This window comes from Adiantum capillus-veneris, chromosome 25, assembly GCF_014529385.1.
Source record: "Adiantum capillus-veneris isolate H3 chromosome 25, ASM1452938v2, whole genome shotgun sequence".
NCBI classification, from domain to species: domain Eukaryota; kingdom Viridiplantae; phylum Streptophyta; class Polypodiopsida; order Polypodiales; family Pteridaceae; genus Adiantum; species Adiantum capillus-veneris.
The window spans coordinates 19,511,761-19,534,848 of NC_140955.1; the positions used below are offsets into that span (position 1 = coordinate 19,511,761).

At 48.5% G+C, this 23,088-nt stretch overlaps 2 protein-coding genes across 4 annotated transcripts in view; both read left to right on the top strand.

Annotated features, from left to right (window-relative positions):
• Positions 1 to 23,088, top strand: part of LOC147424525 (caltractin-like) — a 107,941-nt gene that overhangs the window by 44,129 nt on the left and 40,724 nt on the right. For all 3 annotated transcript variants that reach the window (XM_086499726.1, XM_086499724.1, XM_086499725.1), the window contains exons 3-5: positions 18,055 to 18,091; positions 18,790 to 18,817; positions 20,480 to 20,635. In XM_086499726.1, the coding sequence (XP_086355852.1) occupies positions 18,055 to 18,091; positions 18,790 to 18,817; positions 20,480 to 20,635 (221 nt within the window). The remainder of the gene's footprint in view (positions 1 to 18,054; positions 18,092 to 18,789; positions 18,818 to 20,479; positions 20,636 to 23,088) is intronic.
• LOC147424526 (uncharacterized) lies at positions 14,034 to 14,831 on the top strand. Its single transcript, XM_086499391.1, has 2 exons — positions 14,034 to 14,373; positions 14,425 to 14,831. The coding sequence occupies exons 1-2, from the start codon at positions 14,034 to 14,036 to the stop codon at positions 14,829 to 14,831; spliced, it is 747 nt and encodes a 248-aa protein (XP_086355517.1).

Genomic DNA, 23,088 nt, shown 5'->3' on the forward strand with positions numbered 1-23,088 from the left:
CCTTATGCTTCAGGAGTACCATCTGTCTGAGAGCCGCATTCAGCGATGTGGTCAGATTTTGCGTGGACGATATGATACCTTTTGGTCAGCTGCTTTTGGACCTGGAGGCATCCAGGGTGGGGTATGTATGACTATTGCGGACTCATTGCAGCAGGCCATTGTGGGCAGAGGGATTATTGTGCCAGGCAGGGCTCAGTGGATTACTATGCAGGTTCAAGGTGGCCTTGTGGGCTTCCTGAACATCTATGCGCCCAATGTGGCGAGTGCTCGTGCAGAGTTTTGGTCACAAATTGTTGAGTCTTTGCCACAGGCTGACCATTGGTGTGTAGGAGGGGACTTCAACATGTTGGACCCTTCTGACAGGATTGGAGGCAGCCATGCTACTGTGCATGGAGTCGAGTTAGCAGCTTGAGAGAGGTTGTGTATGACTTTGAGGTTCTCGGATACATGGCAGCACTCTGGCTTTGTGAGGCCTCCTGAGAGTCTTGCCTTCTCTAGATTGGACCGCAGAGTGGGAGGAGTGAATCTATCGCGGATAGATCGCTTCTACACTAGTGACCACTTCAGTGACTTGGGGGGATCAGTGGGCATCCTGGCAGGGACATCCTTCTCGGACCATGCACCAGTGATCCTCAAAGTGGCAGACAGGCAGAGGAGTGGGAGTACGATGCTTCGCATCCCAGAGCGGGTCTTGTTGGACTCAGCACTCAGAGAGAGGGTAGAGGCTCTTTGGACAGAGTGCATGGACAGCCAGGCTCTACCTGTAGACAGAGTGGCCTTAGGCCTAGCTCAGCTTAGCCACTTTTTTCTCCAGGAGTCTCTAGCTCGACGGGCTGCAGCGAGAGAGGAGCAGCAGCGTCTCAGACGAGGCATTGCTTCACTACAGAGGATGCAGGAGCAGCATCCAGACAGTCCATGGTTGGAGGAGCAGTTACAGCAGGCTCGACAGGAGCTTGCTTGCACAGAGGAGAGGCGTCATGAGTTTGCCTTTCACCGACAGGCATCTCAGTGGACTCAGGTGGGTGACAAAGTGACTGGTGCTTTTTTTGAGACAGTGGGACCTCGGCACTCGCATGCCAAGGTCAATCAGTTGAGGAGACCCGATGGGTCAGTTGTTTGTGAGCCCGAGGATATGCGTGCAGTTGCTACTGACTTTTACCGTGAGTTACTGTCGGCTGAGCCCCAGTCAAAGCGGCAGGATGCATGCAGGGAGTAGGTTTGGGCACAGATGCCTTGTCTTGTGAATGAGGAGATGCGCCAGAGGCTAGAGATGCCTCTTCAGCTTGAGGAGCTGCACACGGCTCTTAGGGCCCTCCCTCGTGGTAGCTGTCCAGGTGAGGATGGGCTGACTCCCAGCTTCTTCTTGGAGTACTGGGACCTGCTTGGCCCAGATCTTTGTAGTGCCTTTCAGTACATTCTGCACACAGGAGTGATGCCGGATAGCATGAGTGAGGGCCTGATTTACCTCATTCCAAAGGAGGGTGGCTCCTTGGATGAGATTCGACAGTGGCGCCCCATCACCATCCTCAACTCAGCCTACAAAATTCTTGCCAAGGCTCTGAGTTTGAGGATTCAACCACTTTTGGAGAGCCTTATACATGGGACTCAGACAGGTTTTGTTAAGGAACGCAGTATCCTTGACAACATCTTCACTTTTTGGGAGGCTTCTGCCCTGGCACGGCTCCATGGGGAGGACCTTGTGATTCTTCTTGTCGATTTTGAGAAGGCATACGACAGAGTTGACTGGGACTTTCTAGAGGGTACTCTACGTAGGATGGGCTTCTCAGATGCTTGGATCAGAGGGGTGTCAGCTTTGTACAGACAGGCTCACAGTCAGGTGCTTTTGGCAGGAGGTAGAGGTGAGCGCTTCATACTCACACGATCGGTCAGACAGGGTTGTCCTCTTGCCCCCTTTCTCCTTCTGTTCTATGCAGAGGCGATGAGCAGATTTTTGGTGTCACAGCAGGTTGGTCTGAGCAGGTTGGTCTGAGGGGCTTAGCACTCCCTATACGGGGGATGAGCTTCTGGACGCTGAGTTTGCCGACGACTCAGCCTTGTACTTAGAGGGCCAGGAGGCCAATCTACACAGATGTGAGCAGGCTTTGGAGACCTTCTGCTGTGCATCGGGCGCACTGATCAACTGGAGAAAGACAGTGGATTTCTCGGTTGGCAGTGCTCCTATGCTAGATTGGATGCCAGGAGAGGGTTTCAGGTGGATTCACCCAGGGACTGCAGTTCGGTACTTGGGTTGTCAGGTTGGTTTGGACTTGTCCCCCGAGCAGCAGATTGCTCCTCTTCTCCTGTCCATCAGGAGAAAGCTATTACATTGGAGCTCAGCACGACTTTCGCTGGTTGGTAGAGTAGTAGTTGCCAACCAGGTGTTGTTGGCGACTATGTGGTACATCACTTCTTGCTGGATCTTCTCGAGTTCTTGTATCAGCCAGGTAGAGAGGCTGATCAGGAACTTCCTTTGGTCAGGTCGTGACATTCAGATTGCCCGAGCCAAGGTGGCTTGGTCGATCATCACACTTCCTTGTTCTCAGGGAGGGCTTGGGATCATTGATCCAGCACAGCAGAGCAGAGCCCTTCTTGGGAAGTTCGTTGTCAGAGGACTTCTTCCAGGCGAGGAGCCCTGGAAGGAGTTCTTGCTGCAGAGGCTTCGTGCCAGGGTGCCTTAGTTAGGAGGCCCTTGGCAACCTTTGACCAGATGGATCTTTATAGGGTTGCGCCGAGCTGGTTTGAGCAGGAGACTGGAGGACCGCTTCGCTGTGAGTTTGCTTCGATCTTGGGAGCTCTTACGGCGTGGCCTAGAGCAGAGACAGCCGACGTGCACGGAGGAGCGCCTACCGCAGCCCCTCGTATGGAACCCCATGGTTAGCACTCACAGAGGCCACTTGGTTGGGAGTCGGCCTCATGTTTCTTGGGGTCCCATGGCAGCAGGTCCAGCGCGCTCTCTAGGTGACTGGCTAGAGTTCACAGGTTTGTTAGAGGAGGTGCAGGGTTTCCAGCTACTACAGGGCATGAGAGGGGTGCAGAGCATGTGTCAGGACATCTCAGAGTCAGTTCCAGCTGAGTGGCTCTCGCCTCTCGAGCCAGTAGCACCCCGGTGGATGGGAGCCTTCACACGACTGGAGGTTCTCATTTCAGTCAGGGCCTGCTCAGAGACTGTCCCAGCCCTGTTCTTCGAGCTTCAAGGTGGGGGACGATTAGAGCGAGTTGCAGTAGAGGCCCCACAGGTAGCAGAGTGTTGTTTCCAGAGGATCAGAGTTGTGGGCATCTATGGGAGGACTTGCGTCATAGACCCTGACCCAGCAGCTCTTGAGACTGGACACTGGAGGCTATGGGCTTGGGAGTGTTGTCCACTGGCACGAGTACAGTGGGATCGTGGTGAGTGGCTATGGAGGGACCCCTTCTCTTCTGCAGACTGTCCAGGAGTCCCCTTCTTTCAGTACACTGTTCGGCTTGGACGTCATATACTTGCAGCACAGAGAGAGGCCCGCCCCGCTGGAGCACGTCATTGGGAGGAGGAGGGCCTCACAGTCGAGTTCTTGGCAGCCTTTGGACAGAGGCTATGGGACTCCAGACAGCCAAGGCGCGTCACTTTGTTTCAGTGGTTGGTTGCACACAGAGCCACAGCAGTAGGGAGCTGGCTTGTGCATAGTGGTCTCTCGGCCGCATGTGCAGCCTGTGACCAGTTGGTGGAGAGTCAGCGTCATTGTCTTTGGGACTGTCCCTCGGCCCAGCAGGTGTGGCTACAAGTTCTTCGGCTGATGCCTGCCCTCTCCACGGCTCGACAATACACTTGGGGGGCAGCGGCTTGGTCCACCCTCACGGGCCCGGCACTTCAGTTTGAGCTATCTTCCACCAGTAGGATGATAGTGATGCAGGGGGGGCGACCTACACTCCAGCCTGCTACAGAGCTTACTCCACAGGAGTGGTGCAATGAGAGAGAGGAGTGTTGGGAGCTCATCAGTGGCCTGACACTTTGGTTCATCTGGCGGGCCCGCTGTTTCCGCATCTTTGAGGCTCGCCCTGTGCCACCAGCAGAGACTGTTCATGACTTTTGGCTAGAGCTGATCCATACTCTCAAAGGACAGCTTGAGGGACTACAGGGTAGCTCCGACCGCATGCGGGAGCGCCGCGAGGCTTTCCTTTGACTCTGGCGCCTTGGGCCTTTCTACACCATAGTCCAGGGGGTGCTCAGATGGCACTACTGTCCACCTGTGTGGCTCTTCCCTCCTCCCATCTCTTGATTTAGCCTCATTGTATATATGCTGTTTTTTCATTGGGAGAGTCTCCCCATCATGCTTGTTGTAGCCCTCTCTTGCAGAGGTGGATGTAGCCCTAATTTCATTAACTAATAGAAGGATCCTTTTCTCGGAAAAAAAAAAACATGTATGCATAATGTGGTGCGTGTAGGTTGGTCTCTCCTCTCTCTTACTACAGTCGCAAATTCTCTCTCGTTTTCTGGCGGCCACCAAGTATGAGGAAAGAGAATGATAAGCCCGACCCCTTAGAGGATGCATTTCAAAAGTGCAAAGAAGAAATGACTGAAACCATCAACAAAATTAACCGCAACTTACTGGGTACAATAAAAATTCTTGACGACTGCGTGTTGGCCCAAGAAAGCAAGATAACTACACTAGGAGAATGTGTGACGGCCCAAGACGAAGAGATTGCGTCACTCAAGAGGGAGCTAGCTGAGGCACGATCACGAAACACACTTGAAGGAGGAGAATTGCAATCTTCAGTAATTTGAAGAGCTCAACACGATCAAAGAATAAGTGCGAGCCATCAAAGAGGGGGAAGAGCAGCACAAAGAAATGACGACCTCTTGGGTGGACGTTTATTACAAAGACTCAACAAAAGGCGGATGAGGCCGAGAAATGGATTGAGGTTGCCAAGAAAGGGAAAAGCAAGGAAACAACAACGTCCACACCCACCATAATTAACCTGACACTAGAAGAGGAGCAAAGAAGGCGTGTGCACTCTCTACATGTGAGAATTTGTGGCCTTAAAGACAAAGATAATGTGGACGAAGAGGTAAAAGAACTCATGGCATTAATGGGGGTTCATGACCCGATGCACTCAAGAGCTTGGAGAGTGGGCAACAAGAAAAATGGGAGCAAGGGGGAAACCTTGAAAGAAAGAGCACTCATCCTTCGTTTTTCCTCCATGGAAGCGAAGGGCCTTTTGAAGAAGAGACCAACTCTCAAGAAAACGGGCATCTTTCTCGGGGATGATCTTACCCTCTCATAGATCGCTCATATGCAGGAGGTAATGCTAGAGATTAGAGCGGCAAGGGAAAGAGGTAAGATTGCTTTTTACCGAGATGGAAGAGTGGTGATTTTGGAGCCACGCTCCACATGACGGTGGGAGACCTATGGGACCACACTCAAAGTTGCTACCTGGAATTGTAATGGATCTATGCGTCTTGATGTGTGTGCCTTTCAGGAAAGTTTTAGTGGGAGAGACATCATCTTCTACTCTGAGACGCATCAGGGCCCTGTGCAGTCTATGCCTTACATTAATGGATACACATGGGAGACCGCCGCCTGTAGATAGGAGACACGATCAGAGCACAGAGGGCGGGGCTCAGGAGGAGTGGCAGTGTTATTTAGGGAGGAGTTGCAGCCATTGATACATATAGCTCGCAAGGATGAGCAAGCTAGGTACATGTGGGTGAGAGTGAGAGCAAAGATAGACAAATATCTTTACATTGCTATTTTCTACTTTCCCCCGAGTACATCAGTGTATGCACCACCCAGAGGACAATCCCCCTTTTCTATTTTGGATGATGACATCTGGGAGTTCTCTAGAGATGGTGACATCATCATTTTAGGGGACTTCAATGCTAGGACTGCCCATCATCAGACAGTTTTTTATGATACCTCAGAGGAGATGCTGAGAGAGCTGGATGTTGGAGAGACGGGCCTATCCAGACTATCACAGGATGGGGAACATACTGAGTATGGACGACACTTGATAGATATGGGGACTGCACATGGATTGGTCATCTTGAATGGCCTACAGAGATTTCTCGATGCGGGGGGTTTTACATGCTTTCCACACAGACATGGAGCCAGCACAATGGATTATGTCATGGCACAGCCGAGTCTCATCTCTAGTATCCAAGATCTCACGACTGGACCCAGACCTGTTGGGGTGGCAGTGGATCATGCTCTTGTGTCGTTGACCATCTCTTTCCAGTTTAGTGTAGCACACAGGCCACAGACAGCAGCCCCTACTCGCACTGTGTATACATAGATTGGATCTACAGACGCCTGTGTACAGAAGAGCCAGGGTTACCTCTGGAGGAGCGTACTACTATACTGACAGAGACATTACATGATGCAGTAGCAGAGGCATACCCACACACCCAGCCTCAGCAGAGACGCCGTTCTGGGAGCATGCCCCAGAACAGTTGGTATGATGAGGAATGCAGCGAGACTAGAGCTGGACTTCAGAGGGAGGTGCTTTTGGGGGACATCACTCACAGACAGTCACAGATTGACTTCCGGCGCCTAGTGAGGCGGAAGAAGAGGGCATTTTTGGCTCGCCTAGAGCAGGACCTATACCAGGTATACTTGAGTTGGGGCTTACGTGAGGCATGGCGGCTCTTTCATGAGCACTTCCCCCCCCTGCCATTACCTCTACAGAGGCCTGGGGTGAGTACGTGTCATCTCTGTACACAGTTCTTGGACAGCCGTCCCTTCCCGACACCCCCGATCCATGCCCCCATACATGTGCTTTTTTCACCGCTGAGATGGTGAGGAAGGCCATCGACAGGATGAGGATTGGGAGAGCATATGATCATGATGGCTTAGTGGCTGAGCACTTCATGCATGCCGGAGATCTACTAGCAGAGCTTCTAGCGGTTATGTTTAACCGTGCCATGTCTGAGGGCTTGCCTGATACTTGGAGCCTATCTACTATTGTACCTCTCTTCAAGTCAGGAGACCCTATGGAGCCTGGGAATTATCGCACTATCATGATCGGACACACATTGGCACGGTTGTACGCATCCATTCTTGAGCAGCAGCTGAGCAGATGGGCAGAGAGAGAGAGAGGATACACGCAGCCGGGCAGGCAGGGTTCAGGAGAGGTTTTTCTACTCTTGACCATATCTTGACACTTAGCCATCATTGAGGAGGGAAGATCACATGGGAGACGGATCTATTGTAGCTTTGTGGACTTCCGCAAAGCATTTGACATAGTAACCAGAGCTAGATTGATGTGCAGATTACACGAGCTTGGAGTACCTACAGAGCTTATTTGGGGGGTCATGGCATTATACAGGTGAGTAGTGGGGCATGTACGCACCTCAAAGGGCCTATCTACAGCGGTTCACTCCACTATTGGAGTGAAGCAGGGTTGCCCGCTCTCTCCTACTCTATTTGGTATGTATGTGGATGAGGTTTCTGACTACATTGAGAGAGATGGTGATAGAGGTGCACAGCTGGCAGGTTCATGGATTCCACTATTGTTATATGCTGATGATATTGTGTTAATCTCTGACTCCCCGGAGGGGATGCAATGTCACTTGGATGCTTTGCATAGGTTCACCCATGAAAGTGGTTTGTCTGTCAACCTTGGTAAAACCAAGGTCATGGTATTTAATACCACCCCACAATGGATCAGGAGGTTAGCGCCCGCATTCACATACGGCCAGGAGACGGTGGAGTATACAGATGCTTACACTTACCTTGGAGTGGTTTTCAGTGGACCAGCATTTTCATTGAGGAGAGCAGCAGAGACTAGACTGACCAGAGCCCACACAGCATTGGGTAGATTGGAGAGGATGTGTTCACATGTTCAGTTTCAGGAGCCTCGGACAAAGCTCTGGCTCTTTGACACTTTGGTGGCTTCTACATTGCTCTATGGAGCTGAGATTTGGGGACCTTCATTGGACCATCACGGGAGGACAGGTCGCACTGATGGATGGGGGGACATGGAGAAGCCACTAGTCTCTATGATCTCACGGCTCATTAGAGCCAAGGCTTCAGTACCACGGGCCATTATTTGGGCAGAGCTAGCTGCCCCCCCACTAGTGGTAGAGGCGCTCACCATATCTGTCTCCTTAATACACCGCATGTGGGAACTTCCTAGAGACAGATATCATAGTTACATGGGACGGCGGGTCGGGGTCGGGAACGGGGACGGGACGGCAAAAGTCAGGAAACTAGGACGGGGGTCGGAACGGCAAAAAAAAAGAGTTTTTTTGGCATTTTTTGACCTACACACATGCCACACACATAGAGCATCACTTTGACCATAAATTTACACTAAATAGACCAAAGAACACGAGTCATATAGGCAGAAATGTGCTAATAAAACATCGATGATCGATGTATACAAAATGAGAAGTGCATGCCACAAGGGCTCAAGAGTCAAAAAGCCTAAAGGACTTGGGACAAGCCTGAGGCCTCAAGGATAACAAAAAGTACAAAGGGCTATGTAGTAGGTAGAGTCGTAGACTCAAGAGTCTAGACTCGAGAGTCGAGTGATCAATGATCATCAAACTCAAGAAGTGCTCGCTTGCTGAATCTCTATATCGTCGTCGTAGTCGAGGTCGTCAGTGACGTATGAGGGCTCGGGAGGCTCGCATTGAGGCTCGAAGTCCTCCTCTAGCTCCTCCAAAAGAGTATCGGCCATAGATGGATTCTCTTGTGCCACCTCCCACTCAGTGAAGGGATCTTCCTTGTGTGTGACGCTCTTGGCAAGCATGCACAAGTTAGCGCTCACAAACACCAAATCATTGGCCCTCTGAACCCGAAGGCGATTCCTCTTCTTAGAGGCAATGTGGCTGTACACACTCCATATTTGCTCCAAGCAACTAGTGGTACATGCTTGGCTAAGGACACGAACAGCCAAGCGCTGCAAATGTGGGCCATCTCCTCCATAGTCCTCCAACCACAAAACCGAGCCAATCTTGTTGCGATCAAGCTGTGCATCTACACATCCATAGGAGCCCTTCTTTTGCCTGTAGTTGAGTAGCTCGTCTCGAATCTTGCGCCTAATGTCACTGCTAGGCTCAAGGCGCTCCAATGCAAGCCGCCATCCTTTGCTCACCTCCTTGTCGGTCTCTTGACGCCTTCCCTGAAACTCAGGGTCAAGCACATAAGCTGCCACATGAAGTGGAGAGTAGTATCCATTCCACCTCGACTCACACAAGCCATGAATCTCCGCATACTGAACAGGGTCAGGCACAAGCTTCTCAAGTGCCTCTATCATCCGATCCATGGCTTCGTAGACTTTGCCAATGCATGGCTTCAAGCCATCCACCATTCGAAGTAGGTGTAGAATAGGCTTGACCATGGTGTCAAGAGTCTTCGCCTCCTCCCACCAAGCGGCATCGTCGGCCCATTCTTGGCATTTCAATCCTGTTGCTGATGTAGACTCTGGCATGGCCTAGCACTCATCACTGAGAAAGAGGCCCCTTAAGGCTCCGCCACATGTAGACAAGCGGCCTAGCATAAGCCAATTGAATGCAAATCTTGTCTCTAAATATTTGAGCAAGGACAAGTGGATCCTCTTTGAGAATTCATGGCGCACTTTTTGATGGTTGAGCACAAAGGAGACAATTCGAGAGGCGTCACCAACGGTGGGTGAAATCCATGACAAGTTCCCTATGTCCTTGAGGAGGTTATTCAGGCAATGCGCCATGCAAAATGTGACATGGATGTTGGGATACATGCCCTCAATGATAGCTCCGGCTTTCCTATTTGACGCCTCTCCATCTGCAACCATACAAAGGACATTCTCTGGGCCGGTGATCTCTATGGTGCTTGTCCACTCCGCAGCAAGCATCTCGGCGGCCTTGCCATTATCGGATGCATCATGTGACTCCACAAAGTACATCTCCCCCCGAGAGTAGGCCACCACCCCGTGGATGGACCGCTTGCGGGTGTCGCTCCATCCATCTACAAGGAGAGAGACGCCATTGGTCTCCCACAAATCCTTTGTTGCTTGGGCCGCTTGCTCCACGGCAAGCTTCTCTTTGTCAAGGAGGGTGGTGCAAAGCCTCTCCGATGAAGGTGGCACATAAGAGGAGCCATATTCCCCTATTTTCGTAACCATGGTTCGAAAGTATGGAGACCTATCCACACAAAATAGAGCATGTTGTGTTAGTACGGAGAGTCGAGAGTCGAGAAGTTATAACCCATTATGAATACAAAATGGAAGATTGCAATGTGCATATGCCAAGGGAAACTCACCGCGAAGCATGGAAGGCAATGTGGTCGTGGAAGAAGAATCGGGCAACCGACCTATCCACCTCTTCCTTCAATTTAGGATTCCAATTTTCGTTGAGAGTGCTTTGGTGATGCGGAACGGAAGAGGACGGTGTAGATGCATGGCTCTTGAAGCTTCGAGAGATGTCGTCAAGGTTGGCTTCCCTCTGCTCTCGCGGTGTCGCCGTGACGGAAGGATCAACGGCAACAAAACGGCCCCTCTTGGCCGCTTCCGCAACCTCATACACCGTGAGCTTCTCAAGAAGATTCAACCTCTTCTCGGGAGCTACATGAGGGCAAAACGGGTGGTGCAAACAAAGTGCGAGCCCATCTTCTCGGGCGTTCCCGGCCCGGTTACGGCCGTCCCCCGGCCCCAGGCCCGTCCCCCCCCGTCCCCTGTAACTATGACAGATATGCCCGCCTTGCACTTGAGTCCTCTCGCCAGTTAGCCATGCAGGGAGATACAACATGCTGGTATGGGGAGATGACATCATGGTTTCAGTGCCATAGTTACCCAGAACGGGAATGGGGAACGGGAACGGGAGGGTCCGGAACGGGACGGGAACGGGGAGGAGGAGGGGGGGGCGGAATGGGAACGGGGCTGGAACGGTCCACCTAAAGTAAGGATTGAATTACCTCCATTCATCTTAGTCTCAAATAAACTCCTAAACAACCCCAAAACTGCCCCCAAATCTGCCCCCTAACGTGCCCTCAAACTGCATCAAATATGTTCCATGAACAGCCTAAATTTGCCCCCAAAAGCCCACTTTTTTTCCCCCAAATGCCTACTTTTGCCCATTCCGCCCCACGTTTCGCTGTTCCGCCTCATGTTTCGCCCATTCCGGAACACCGTTCCGGTTACACCCCATTCCGGAACGGCGTTCCGTTCCCATCTCCGTTTCGAAAATGGGACTCGTCCAGAACGCCGTTTCGGAACGTTTGGGCCGTGTTCCCCCCGTTCCCTGTTACAGTGGGTTTCACGCGCATGGGTTCAATATAGACAGATTGCCCCCCTTCCAGTACTCACTGGATGCACCCTCTTTGACTCTTACAGTCCAAGATCACCAGGTTCATCCGCCAGGACCTGACTCAGCTAGACACCAGGAGGACATGGATACAGCCAGCACAGGATTTGGGCACGAAGATGGCTTTCTACAGAGAGCATCTTCTCCAGCTTACGGAGGACGGTTTTGTGATGAGGCCCAGATACATGGACACCCACTTGTCTCATGGGATACGATGTGCTATTGGCCAGATACGCACATCTTCACACCAGCTGCGGATCGAGACTGGGAGATACAGTGGAGTACCGGCAGAGGCCAGGATGTTGCGTTAAAGGCCCAAATGGCCCCCTTTGTGTATAGTTTTAAAGGTTATTAACCTTTGGCCAAGTTCACATTGAGCTTGGCCACTAACTTTCAATTGGTCCTTTACTTATAATAAAGGGAAGTGAGGAGCCCAATCGAACTCACTCAATCTTCCCCTTCCAAAATCGTGCGCTCCCTTCTCTCTCTTACTTCGATTTGTACCGCCCCCCTTTCAGCATGCCATCGCCTGCTCTTCAAGCCTCAACACTCGCACACCTTCTCGTGCTCTATCACTTGCACACACTACTGCATGCTCATCACAGGACATGCCCCCTGTGTGACATAGAGCTTGAGACAGAGTTGCACTACACTTGCCACTGCCCCATCTACTACGAGATACATGGCCGCTTCCACTGCTTGTTCAGAGAGGGCTTTGGACCACTCTCCAGATTCATGCGATACGAGGATCAGAGATGCTTGGGTCTGTTTTTGCTCGAGCTGCGCAGACACAGAGAGAGATTGATGAGGAGAGAGGCTAGCCAGTCTCAGAGACGGATCACAGACTTCTTTAGAGCAGACACTGGACACCCGGAGGAGCTACTACCACAGGAGAGCTCGTCGCCTCACACCAGAGGCACATTGATCGACCGAGCGACCGAGCTAGGGAGATCCAGACGCTCGCGACTACGGAGGATTACACAACATCGAAAGAGGCTGCACCAGAGGATTCGGATCACTTTGGCCCGACATGCACGACGCCCGTTCAGGCTATTGACCATGGAGGAGATTGATGAGATCCGCTAGTGAGGATCTTTTGTGATTTAGCTATCCCACCTAGCTGCTTAGCTCACACCTAGCAGTTTAGGATTCCATAGTATTTTGTTTTGTCATTTTTGTTACTCTGACCTTGTATCAGATCCACCACATTGTAACTTTCTGGTCTCATAGGTCACTTTGGCCTTTTGAAGACGTTAATATAACATTTCATTTCATCTCTCTCTCTCTCTCTCTCTCTCTCTCTCTCTCTCTCTCTCTCTCTCTCCTCTCTCTCTCTCTCTCTCTCTCTCTCTCTCTCTCTCTCTCTCTCTCTCTCTCTCTCTCGCTGCCCCTGCCCCTCCCGCCTGCCCGCCCCCCCCCCCCCCCCCGCTCCCTGCCCGCCCCTGCCCCTCGCGCTTCCCCTCGCTGCTCCCTCTCTCTCGCGCTGCCCGCCCCCGCTCCTCCCCCCCCCCCCCCCCCCCCCCCCCCCCCCTCTTCTGTCTATCGCGAAACCCCCCCCCCCCCCCCCCCCCCCCCCCCCCCTCTCCTCAACCTATCTATCGCACCTCTCTCTCTCTCTCTCTCTCTCTCTCTCTCTCTCTCTCTCTCTCTCTCTCTCTCTCTCAATTTCTCTGATTCTCTGGGCCTCACCGTAATGGATCCACTTGAAGAAGACCCTGATTCTTTGGGCCTCACCGTAAGGAATCCACTTGAAGAAGACCCTGCACAGGACACGGAAGCCGCCAATGTCTCACCTGTTTGCAAGCCACGAGCAAAGGCAACCTTCGTGCTCACGAATAAGCGGATGGCGCAGATGGAGAGGGAAACGAAGGAGTGGAAAACAGAGATGGAACGATGGTGGAAGGAGAAGGCCAACCTACTTCAGATGGTCTTCAAAGAGGGCGCACAGTGGAAGAAGGAGAAAGAGAGCCTTAACGCAGAAATACAGACACTCAAAGAAGAAGTCTCAACCCTCAAACAGGAGAACCCAAACGCTGAGATACGGGTACTCAAAAAAGAAGTCTCAGCCCTTAAACAGGAGCTTGCTGATAGAGTAAGCAATGGACTAGAGGAAGGCGAATTTCAACCCTCGGTAATAGATGAAATCAAGGAAATTAAGGAACATGTAAGGATGATCACAGAGGAAGAGAAACTGAGTGTGGCAAAGATATCTTCATGGGCGGAGATGATAACAAGGACACAGAAAAAGGCGGACGAGGCTGAAAAATGGATTGAGGTCGCCAAGAAAGGGAAAGGTCAAGAAACTCCTTGTACACCGACGCTTATCAACATGACTCTCGAAGAGGAACAAAGAAGGCAGATGCGAGCACTGCATGTGAGAGTGACCGGTCTCAAAGACATAAACAATGTGGAGAAAGAGGTCACAAGCCTTACATCCATGATGGGGATGGAAAAGCCTCTGCACACAAAGGCATGGAGGGTAGGTAAGAAAAGTGATGGCACGGGTGAGTCTTCAAAGGGGAGAGCTCTCATACTACGCTTTCCCTCGTTGGAACAGAAGAAGGAATTCTTGAGGAAGAGGCCTACTCTCAAAAAGACATGAATTTTCCTCAGTGATGACCTGACTCTCTCACAGCTCGCACATATGAGAGAGGTAATGCCAGAGATTACAGCGGCAAGGGAGAAGAGAAAGATAGCCTTCTACAGAGATGGACGGGTGGTGATTTTAGAGTGGCGTACTGCATGACGGTGCGAGACCTATGGGACCACACTAAAGATGGCTACCTGGAACTGTAATGGGTCTATAAGGTTGGACGTGGGCGCATTGGAGGAGAGTTTCAAAGACAAGGATATTGTGTTCTTCTCAGAGACTCATCAGGCCCCTGGACAGGTAATGCCACATGTGGTGGGATACAGATGGGAAACAGCTCACAGGACAAATGCGAGATCTGAGCACGGGAGTAGAGGTTCAGGAGGAGTAGCAGTGCTATTCAGAGAGGAACTACAACCATTACTGCATATTGTACGAAGAGATGATCATGCTAGATATATGTGGGTGAGACTGAGACCTGACACAGGTCGATTCCTATATATTGCCATATGTTACTTTCCTCCCAGTACATCAATGTATGCCGCATCTAGAGGGCAGGCGCCTTTCTCTATCCTAGATGATGACATTTGGGAGTTTTCTAGGGATGGTCATATCATTCTCCTAGGGGACTTCAATGCCCGAACGGGGAACTCGCAGACAGTCTTCTACGACACTTCAGATGAGATGCTTAGAGAGCTGAATGTGGGTGAATTGGGGCTTGACAGATGCTCAGATGACAGAGAGCAAACGGAGTATGGGAGATACCTCATGGAAATGACGACTACACATGGATTAGCCATACTTAATGGCTTACAGCGATTTCCTGGAGCAGCCGGTTTCACATGCTTTCCACATAGACATGGGGCCAGTACAGTGGATTATGTTATGACAACCGAGCTTTATCCCCTGCATTCAGGATTTCACAGTGGGAGCCAGGCCAGTGGGCATAGCAGTAGACCATGCTCTCTTGACACTATCCGTTAAATTTCAGTATAGTACAACCCAGACATCAGGAGGCAGGTCACACACCTGCTATACATTTACTCCAGAGACTGATTTCGTTTATTCAAAGGAGATCTGGCACCGTCTATTGGAAGGCACAGCTGGCACAAATGGTACAGGCCTCTCAGTGGAGGAGTGCACCACGCTACTGACTGAGACATTGCACAGGGCTGCATCAGTGGCATACCCACACACTCAGCCGGGCAAGAGACGACATTCTGGGAGCATGCCCCAGAATAGTTGGTATGATGAAGAATGCAGAGAGATGAGAGACCAGCTTCAGAGGGATCTTCTATTAGGAGTCATCACTTACAGACAGTCTCGGATTGCTTTCCGACGCCTTGTGCGACGGAAGAAGCGAGCTCACCTAGCCCAAATGGAGTGAGACTTCTATCGGATGTTCTTGAGTAGGGACTCAGGAGAGGCATGGCGTCTCTTCCATGAGCACTCCCCTCCCCCAGTGATTACTGCACCTGAGGTGTGGGGCCAATATGCGACATCATTATATACGGTTCCTGGACAGGAACCCCTTCCAGACCCTACCAAGCCTTGCCCAGCTACGAGCACTTTCTTTACACCTGAGATGGTACAAAGGGCCATTGACAGAATGAAGACCGGGAAGGCATATGATCATGACGGTCTAGTATCGGAGCACTTTATACATGCCAGGGATATGCTGATGGAGGTTCTCGCAGTGTTGTTCAATCGTGCTATGTGTGAGGGATTACCTGAGACTTGGAGGTTGTCTAATATTGTGCCCATCTTCAAGGCTGGTGACCCTACAGAGCCTAGGAACTACCGCACTATCATGGTTGGACACACATTGGCGCGGTTGTATGCATCCATCTTGGAGCAACACTTGAGTAATTGGGCAGAGGGCGAGGGGGTACGAGCAAAGGGTCAAACCGGCTTCAGGAGGGGTTTCTCCACTCTTGATCATATTCTGACACTCAGGGCCATCATTGAGGAGGGCAGAGCACATGGGAGACGAATATATTGTAGCTTTGTGGACTTTCGTAAAGCATTTGACATGGTACCAAGAGCTCGATTGATGCGTAGACTACAGGAGATGGGGGTGCCCATAGAGGTGATGTGGGGGATTATGGCTTTGTACAGATCAATGATGGGACGGGTACGCACTCCGGAAGGGGTATCTGATTTAGTTCACTCTACCATTGGAGTGAAACAGGGCTGCCCATTGTCTCCTACTCTATTTGGTATGTATGTTGATGAGGTGTCTGATTACATCGATAGAGAGGGTGACAGAGGTGCATAGCTGGCAGGGACGTGGATCCCATTGTTGCTATATGCTGATGATATTGTGCTGATATTTGACTCACCAGAAGGTATGCAACGACAGTTGGATGCACTACGCAATTTTGCAGAGGATAGTGGATTGTGTGTTAACCTAGGTAAAACCAAGGTTATGGTGTTTAACACCACACCGCAATGGGTCAGGAGATCAGTACCCACTTTCAAGTATGGTCAGGAGATTGTGGAGTATACAGATGCATACACTTACCTGGGGGTAGTCTTTACTGGGCCGAGATTTTCCTTGAGAAGAGCAGCAGAGACTAGACTAACTAGAGCTGGTGCGGCTCTGGGAGGAATGGAGAGGATGTGTTCACAGGTTCAGTTCCAGGAACCTAGGACAAAGTTATGGCTCTTTGATACTTTGGTTGCCTCTACTATGTTATATGGGGTGCAGGTTTGGGGACCTTCTATAGGCCAGGATGGGTGGAGGCGTATGGAGAAGCCCCTAGTATCTATGATCTCTCGGCTGATTAGAGCCAAGGTTTCTGTACCGCATGATATCATTCGAGCGGAATTAGCTGCTCCCCCTATGGAGATTGAGGCGCTCACAAGATCAGTCTCCTTTGTACACAGTCTGTGGGATACTACCAGAGACAGATATGCCAGGGTGGCTTTGGAGTCCTCCAGACAATTAGCTCTTAACGGGGATACATCATGCTGGTATGCTCAGATGACACCATGGTTTGAGACACATGGTTTCACCATGGAGAGGTTGCCTCCTTTTCAATACTCTCTTCAGGCACCCTCGAGGTCTCTGACACGGGTAGAGATTAATAGACTCATCCGTCAGGATTTGATCCAGTTGGACACGAGGAGGACATGGATAGAGCCGTTACAAGAGTTGGGCACAAAGATGGCTTTCTATAGAGAGCATCTTCTCCACCTCACGGGGGATGGGTTTGTAATTCGACCTAGCTATATGGACACACATCTTTCGCATGGTTTGCGTTGTGCCATTGGCCAGATACGCACGTCCTCACATCAGCTCGAGATTGAGACTGGCAGATTCAGAGGGACACCAGCAAATAATAGAATATGCCGCTTATGCCATCTAGAGCCAGAGACAGAAGTACATTACATATGTCATTGCACAGTGTACTATGAGATACGAGGCCGTTTTCACTGTCTATTGAGAGGAGGTTTTGGACCTCTATCTAGGGTCATGAGTGATGAGGATCAAAGATGTCTTGGGCTTTATGTACTTGAGTTACACAAGCATAGAGAAACCTTACTGAGGAGAGGTGAAGAGAGACATCCCCAGAGACAGATCACAGATTTCTTTACACTAGATACTGTACACCCAGAAGAACAGACAGAGGAGTAACCAGCGACGGTGGAGAGGTCTACCCGCACTACTGGCATTCTCATAGACCGAGCATTGGAGCTAGGGAGATCTAGACGACCCTGAGGGAGGAGAGGAGCTACACAATTTCGAAGGAGGCTATGGCAAAAGATTCAAGCCATACTCTTTCGTCGTCTAGAGTGCAGATGAAGATGGATCTCTAGTCCCCTCCCATATTCTCTTCACATTGTACTGCTTAGTTTAGGATCCCGCAGTATTTATATTTTGTTATCCTAGTTTAATTTATTTTTTTAATCTGACTTTGTATCAGATACACCGCATTGTAACTTTCTGGTCTCATAGGTCACTTTGGCCTTTTCAAGATGTTAATATAACATTTCATTTCATTTCATTTCTCTCTCTCTCTCTCTCTCTCTCTCTCTCTCTCTCTCTCTCAAACTCTCATCATAATTTGAGAATGTAGCTTATGTAGGTTTATTGCACATTCACTAGTTTTACTCTTGTTGAAATCATGACAGTGACATCAGCTTGTTTTTTTCCTTATTTTTACCCGAGTATCTCATAGCCTGTGACTCTCTTCTCTTTCAGGCACAATTGATGCTGAGGAACTTCAACAAGCAATGAGGTTCATTTCCCCACCAAGATGGTTAAGTTTGCCTGCTTTTCAGGCTTGTCTGCTTTCCTGTTTTTGTATATACATTTAAAACAAACCATTATCTGTGTGTAGGTTTGTTCGTTTGTTGCTGCTTTGTTTATCAGAAAATGCTTTTCATAGTTCACGCTTTTTAGTATTGTGATGTGCTTGTATTTTTCAGACCCTTGTCATAGTTTGTTAGGCTGGAATTTTTGGACTTTCTTTTTGGGTTGGATTTTTTGGACTTATGGTGTAATATGCTTAAGACCAGTTGAAACATGGGTGTAAATTGATTGAACAGAATGGACAGAACAAGTGCATGGTATTTAGAACATCGATAACACATAAAGGACAGAGAGTTCTATAAATTTTGGGCTGTTTGGGGATGGTTGAAAAGATAGGAAAAATGTGTAACTTCGAAAGAAAATCAGGGTTGACAAAATTTTCGGTGAAGCCTTGAAGAACTTCTACCTTCAAAGCAGTAGCGCAGACGAAAGGGCATTTGGGCAAATCTTTGTAATATTCATATGTCGTCATACTTGAAGAAGAATCAGAATAGGCATTTCAGTGCCCTTACTTGCCTGACCTATTCTCACATCAGCATTATTTGTTTATTTGAAATTCTGTTTAGCATCTGAACTCATGTGCATAGTTTTCCTCAATAATTTAGCTTTCGTTGCTACCTGCAGATCTCTTGGATTTGAATCTAGGACAGAGGTGAGATATTTTTATAATTTGTAATTTTGGGAATGACCACTGAATTTTAATTTCTTCCAAGCAGTTGAGAAGAGATTATCTAGGGATAAATTGTCATGTTTTTCATGGATTTGAGACTTTCGCATGTGGCTGCCACCATGTGCAAATCCAAGCACCTAAAAGCACCTAAAATGAGTTTACTTGTTGCCAAAAAAAAAAAGCTCTCAGAGGTAGATCTTTTTTCATGCCTTTAACGCTGCCAAAAAATGTGCTGCATTTCAAAACGAAGTCATGTTGCAGAATAATAGGCAGGTGGTAAGGTTTCCCATGCAAAGAGGAAAATTAATTCCACCAAAACGTCCATTATTAGCTGCTTGAGAATGCTTTCACACAAGTTCATTAAAATCTTGTGTGTTCATGCATGCGTATCCTCTCCGAGGTTTCTCACTAGTAATATGAAAAGTTACTAGGAAAAAAATTGTGCAGGCATGCTTATGTACCATGGCATGAGGTACATTATAATACTGTTGCAAGCGGGTACATTGTTCAAGGTCACTTATATCCAGAATATTCAGCCAGAATTCACTTTAAGAGAGGACAATTACAGCTCATCAATGTGTGCCAGTATACTTTGTTGATTTTACACAAATTGGCACATACAAGTATTATAACACTATTGCAAGTCCAGGGTATATCTATACTTGAAGAATCTGTGTGAACATACTCATTACTTCTTTATGTCTAGTTCTCATATTATTTTGTTGAGCCTTGTCGAGCAAATTGGAAGAACTTGGTTGAGTGTCAGGCTCTTCGGGCATTCAAAGGATTGAACAGGCTTGTGACGACTTGCTAAAGGGCGCTTAGTCCTAATGCTCTTTACTTCAGTCAAGGCCAAAGAATTCAGACCTTTGTAGGAGTGATCCTAATAATCTAAACCGTTCATTGGCCAAAGGACTTTGGAAGTTGCATATTTTTTGTAATTCTTAAGGAATCTTGTGAGACTGAAAAATGTAGGCAGAGTGAACACTCCCAAATCCAAATACACACTTTGGACAAATTTCACTTCAAATTTAGGCGACTCAACGGCCAACCTTTGTCACAAACTCAAGTTACTGAGAAATGGATACCCAAGCCTAGCACGTGTTGGGAAGAGGTCTCAGTTGTTGACGGTGTGGGTATCAATATTACTGGTGAAAACTTAACAGTAGAGATGAGACCAGAGTGACATTTCAAAAGCACTGGTGACATTCATAATGGTCCATTATCCTGCAGGAGAGTATATGTAAGATGGAGAGTGTGGATGTAAGTGCTTTAATCATTAGTACTCCCTTTTCTTGACCGTCACTTGTGTTTTTTATTAAAGCAGCCCCCTAGGAAAATAGTCGGATTCTCTTCAGGTGCAACATGGTGCCCTACAAGAGTACAAGTGGCCAATACTCATGCTGTAGTTGGATCGCTAAAAGTCAGGAATGTAGCCTTGCTTGAGAGATTTTTATGTTGATTTTCACTGCAATCTGCTTTCGTGGGCTTACCACGCACATTTGAAACACAATCAGTCAAAAGTTGTGTATTTAATACTCCCATGTGCATTATGTTGTGTTCAGAGGTCTGATAAACAGCAGTTATGGGTCTTGAAAGTATCATCATTTGACTGAAGTCGTTCAAACGTTTTCAACTCACCAGGAGATTGATCAGATGATAAGAGAAATTGATGCAAATGACAGTGGATCCATAGAATTTGAAGAGTTTTTACAAATGATGACAGGTAAGATAGGTGAACGTGCTTCTACCGAAGAGATATCCAAGCTTTTCGACCAGTTCTTCAAAGATCCTAAAACTGTGAGTATCTTATACTAAAGCTACACGTACTTCGTACGAATGTTGGAAAATATGTGACTTCTTTTAAGATGCCTTTGTTGCAAGGTCATTCAGAAGACTAAAATATTTTATTTTGGGCAAGTCTTCAGGTTATCATGTTTTTAGTTCACATCTCATTAAAATTCAGTTGATTTCTGAAGCGTTGTCTTGAAGTTTGGTGACTCTGTCCAGATTTTCATTATGTTTTAGTTCACATCTCATTGAAATTCAGTTGGTTTCTGGAGTGCTGCTTGTAGTTTTTGCGACATCATTTTTGTCCCCCTATTAGTGTGTCCTCCTCATTGCCATACCCTCATTCTACAATTTGAAACATGAGATTGTATCCTACTACCAGCTGCATTACCTTTCCTACTGGGATTGTCTTTTGTTTTAGGATCTAGGATGTTTCCTTTTATACTTCATCTCAAATGAAGCTATCACATCTGATACGGGTGTATCTTTTGATCTCATAGGTCATTTTGGCCTTTCGAAGACGTTAATATATAACATTTCATCTCTCTCTCTCTCTCTCTCTCTCTCATAGGTCATTTTGGCCTTTTGAAAACGTTAATATAACATTTCATTTCATTTCATCTCATCTCATCTCATCTCATCTCATCTCTCTCTCTCTCTCTCTCTCTCTCTCTCTCTCTCTCTCTCTCTCTCTCTTCGGCCATGATGTACAAGTGGAGATATGGGGCCCCTCAATTGATCATTATAGCAGAGCTGGCAGTATTGATGGATGGAGATGTATGGAGAGGCCCTTGGTGTCTATGATTTCTCGGATGATTAGGGCCAAGGCTTGAGTACCACATGACATTGTTAGGGCGGAGCTCGCTGCTCCTCCATTGGTAGTGGATGCACTCACTCGATCAGTTTCATGTATGCATAGCACCTGGGCTCTCCCTAGAGATAGGTATGCTTGATTAGCACTAAAGTCTTCACGACAGCTGGCATTGCAGGGAGATAAATCATGTTGGTATGCAGAGATGGCATCTTGGTTTCAGTTACATGGCTTTAGTATGGATCGGCTACCCCCATTACAGTACTCTCTGGATGCACCCTCCATCTCCCTCACTAGGGCACAGATTACCAGGCTCATCAGACAAGACTTGATTCAGTTGGATACGAAGAGGACATGGATACAATCTACACATGAGTTGGGTACGACGATGGCTTTCTATAGAGAGCATCTTCTCCAGCTTACAGAGGATGGTTTTGTGATCATATCAGGATACATGGATACTCATCTATCCCACGGGATACGATGTGCTGTTGGTCAGATACGCACATCCTCACATCAGCTAGAGATCGAGACAGGCAGATTTAGAGGAGTACCCATTGAGTCCAGGATTTGTCAGGTGTGCCAGATAGAGCCCGAAATAGAGCTACATTACATATGTCACTACCCAGTATACTAAGAGATACGAGGTTGCTTTCACTCTCTATTCAGAGAGGGTTTTGGACCACTTTCTAGAGTCATGAGATACCAAGATGCCTCGGGTTATACTTACTAGAGATTCACACTCACAGAGAGGACCTCTTGAAGAGGAGCACAATGAGAGAGATCCAGCGACAACGCAGACAAATTTCTTTCAATCATAGACAGAGGAGTTTAAGCAGCCCCACAGCATAGCAGCACCAGAGGCATGAGAGACATACTGCTTGATCTGGCGATAGACTTGGGGCGGTCCCGTCGCCCACGGATGAGGGGGCCCTCTCGACATCGACACAGATTGCGACAGAGGATCCATACCATATTGGTGCGACATAGGAGCCGTCCCGACAGAGTGCTTACCTTGGAGGACATTGAACCTCTACAGCCTTTTGGATACTGATGTATATGTATATGATGCCTCCACTGTCAGAGAGCTCCATTGTATCAGCTCACCCTTTGTATTCTCTTTGTATTAGCTTTCACCCCACACCTACCCACTATTTTCTTTTCAGTCCTTTGTACTTTTTGTACCCAGACTTGGTATTGGATTCACCACATGGTCTCATAGGTCATTTTGGCCTTTTGAAGACGTTAATATTACATTCGTTTCATTTCTCTCTCTCTCTCCACATGGACTGGCCATTTTGAATGGTCTACAGAGAGTTCCAGCATCGAGTGGGTTCACTTGTTTTCCTCACAGACATGGGGCTAGCACAGTGGATTATGTTTTGGCTCGGCCCAATTTTATACCCTCTATTCAAGATTTTACAGTCGGGCCTAGGCCTATCAATGTAGCAGTAGATCATGCCCTTCTCATGTTTACCGTCTCTTTTCAGTTCAGCACAGCTCGATTGACACAAACATCCACACATACTCGATACAGTTTCACATCAGAGATTGGTTCTGTCTACATAGATGGCATACACAGACGCTTAGCTACTGAGGAGCCGGGACTTCCATTAGAGGAGCTTACCCAGATACTGATAGAGACATTACA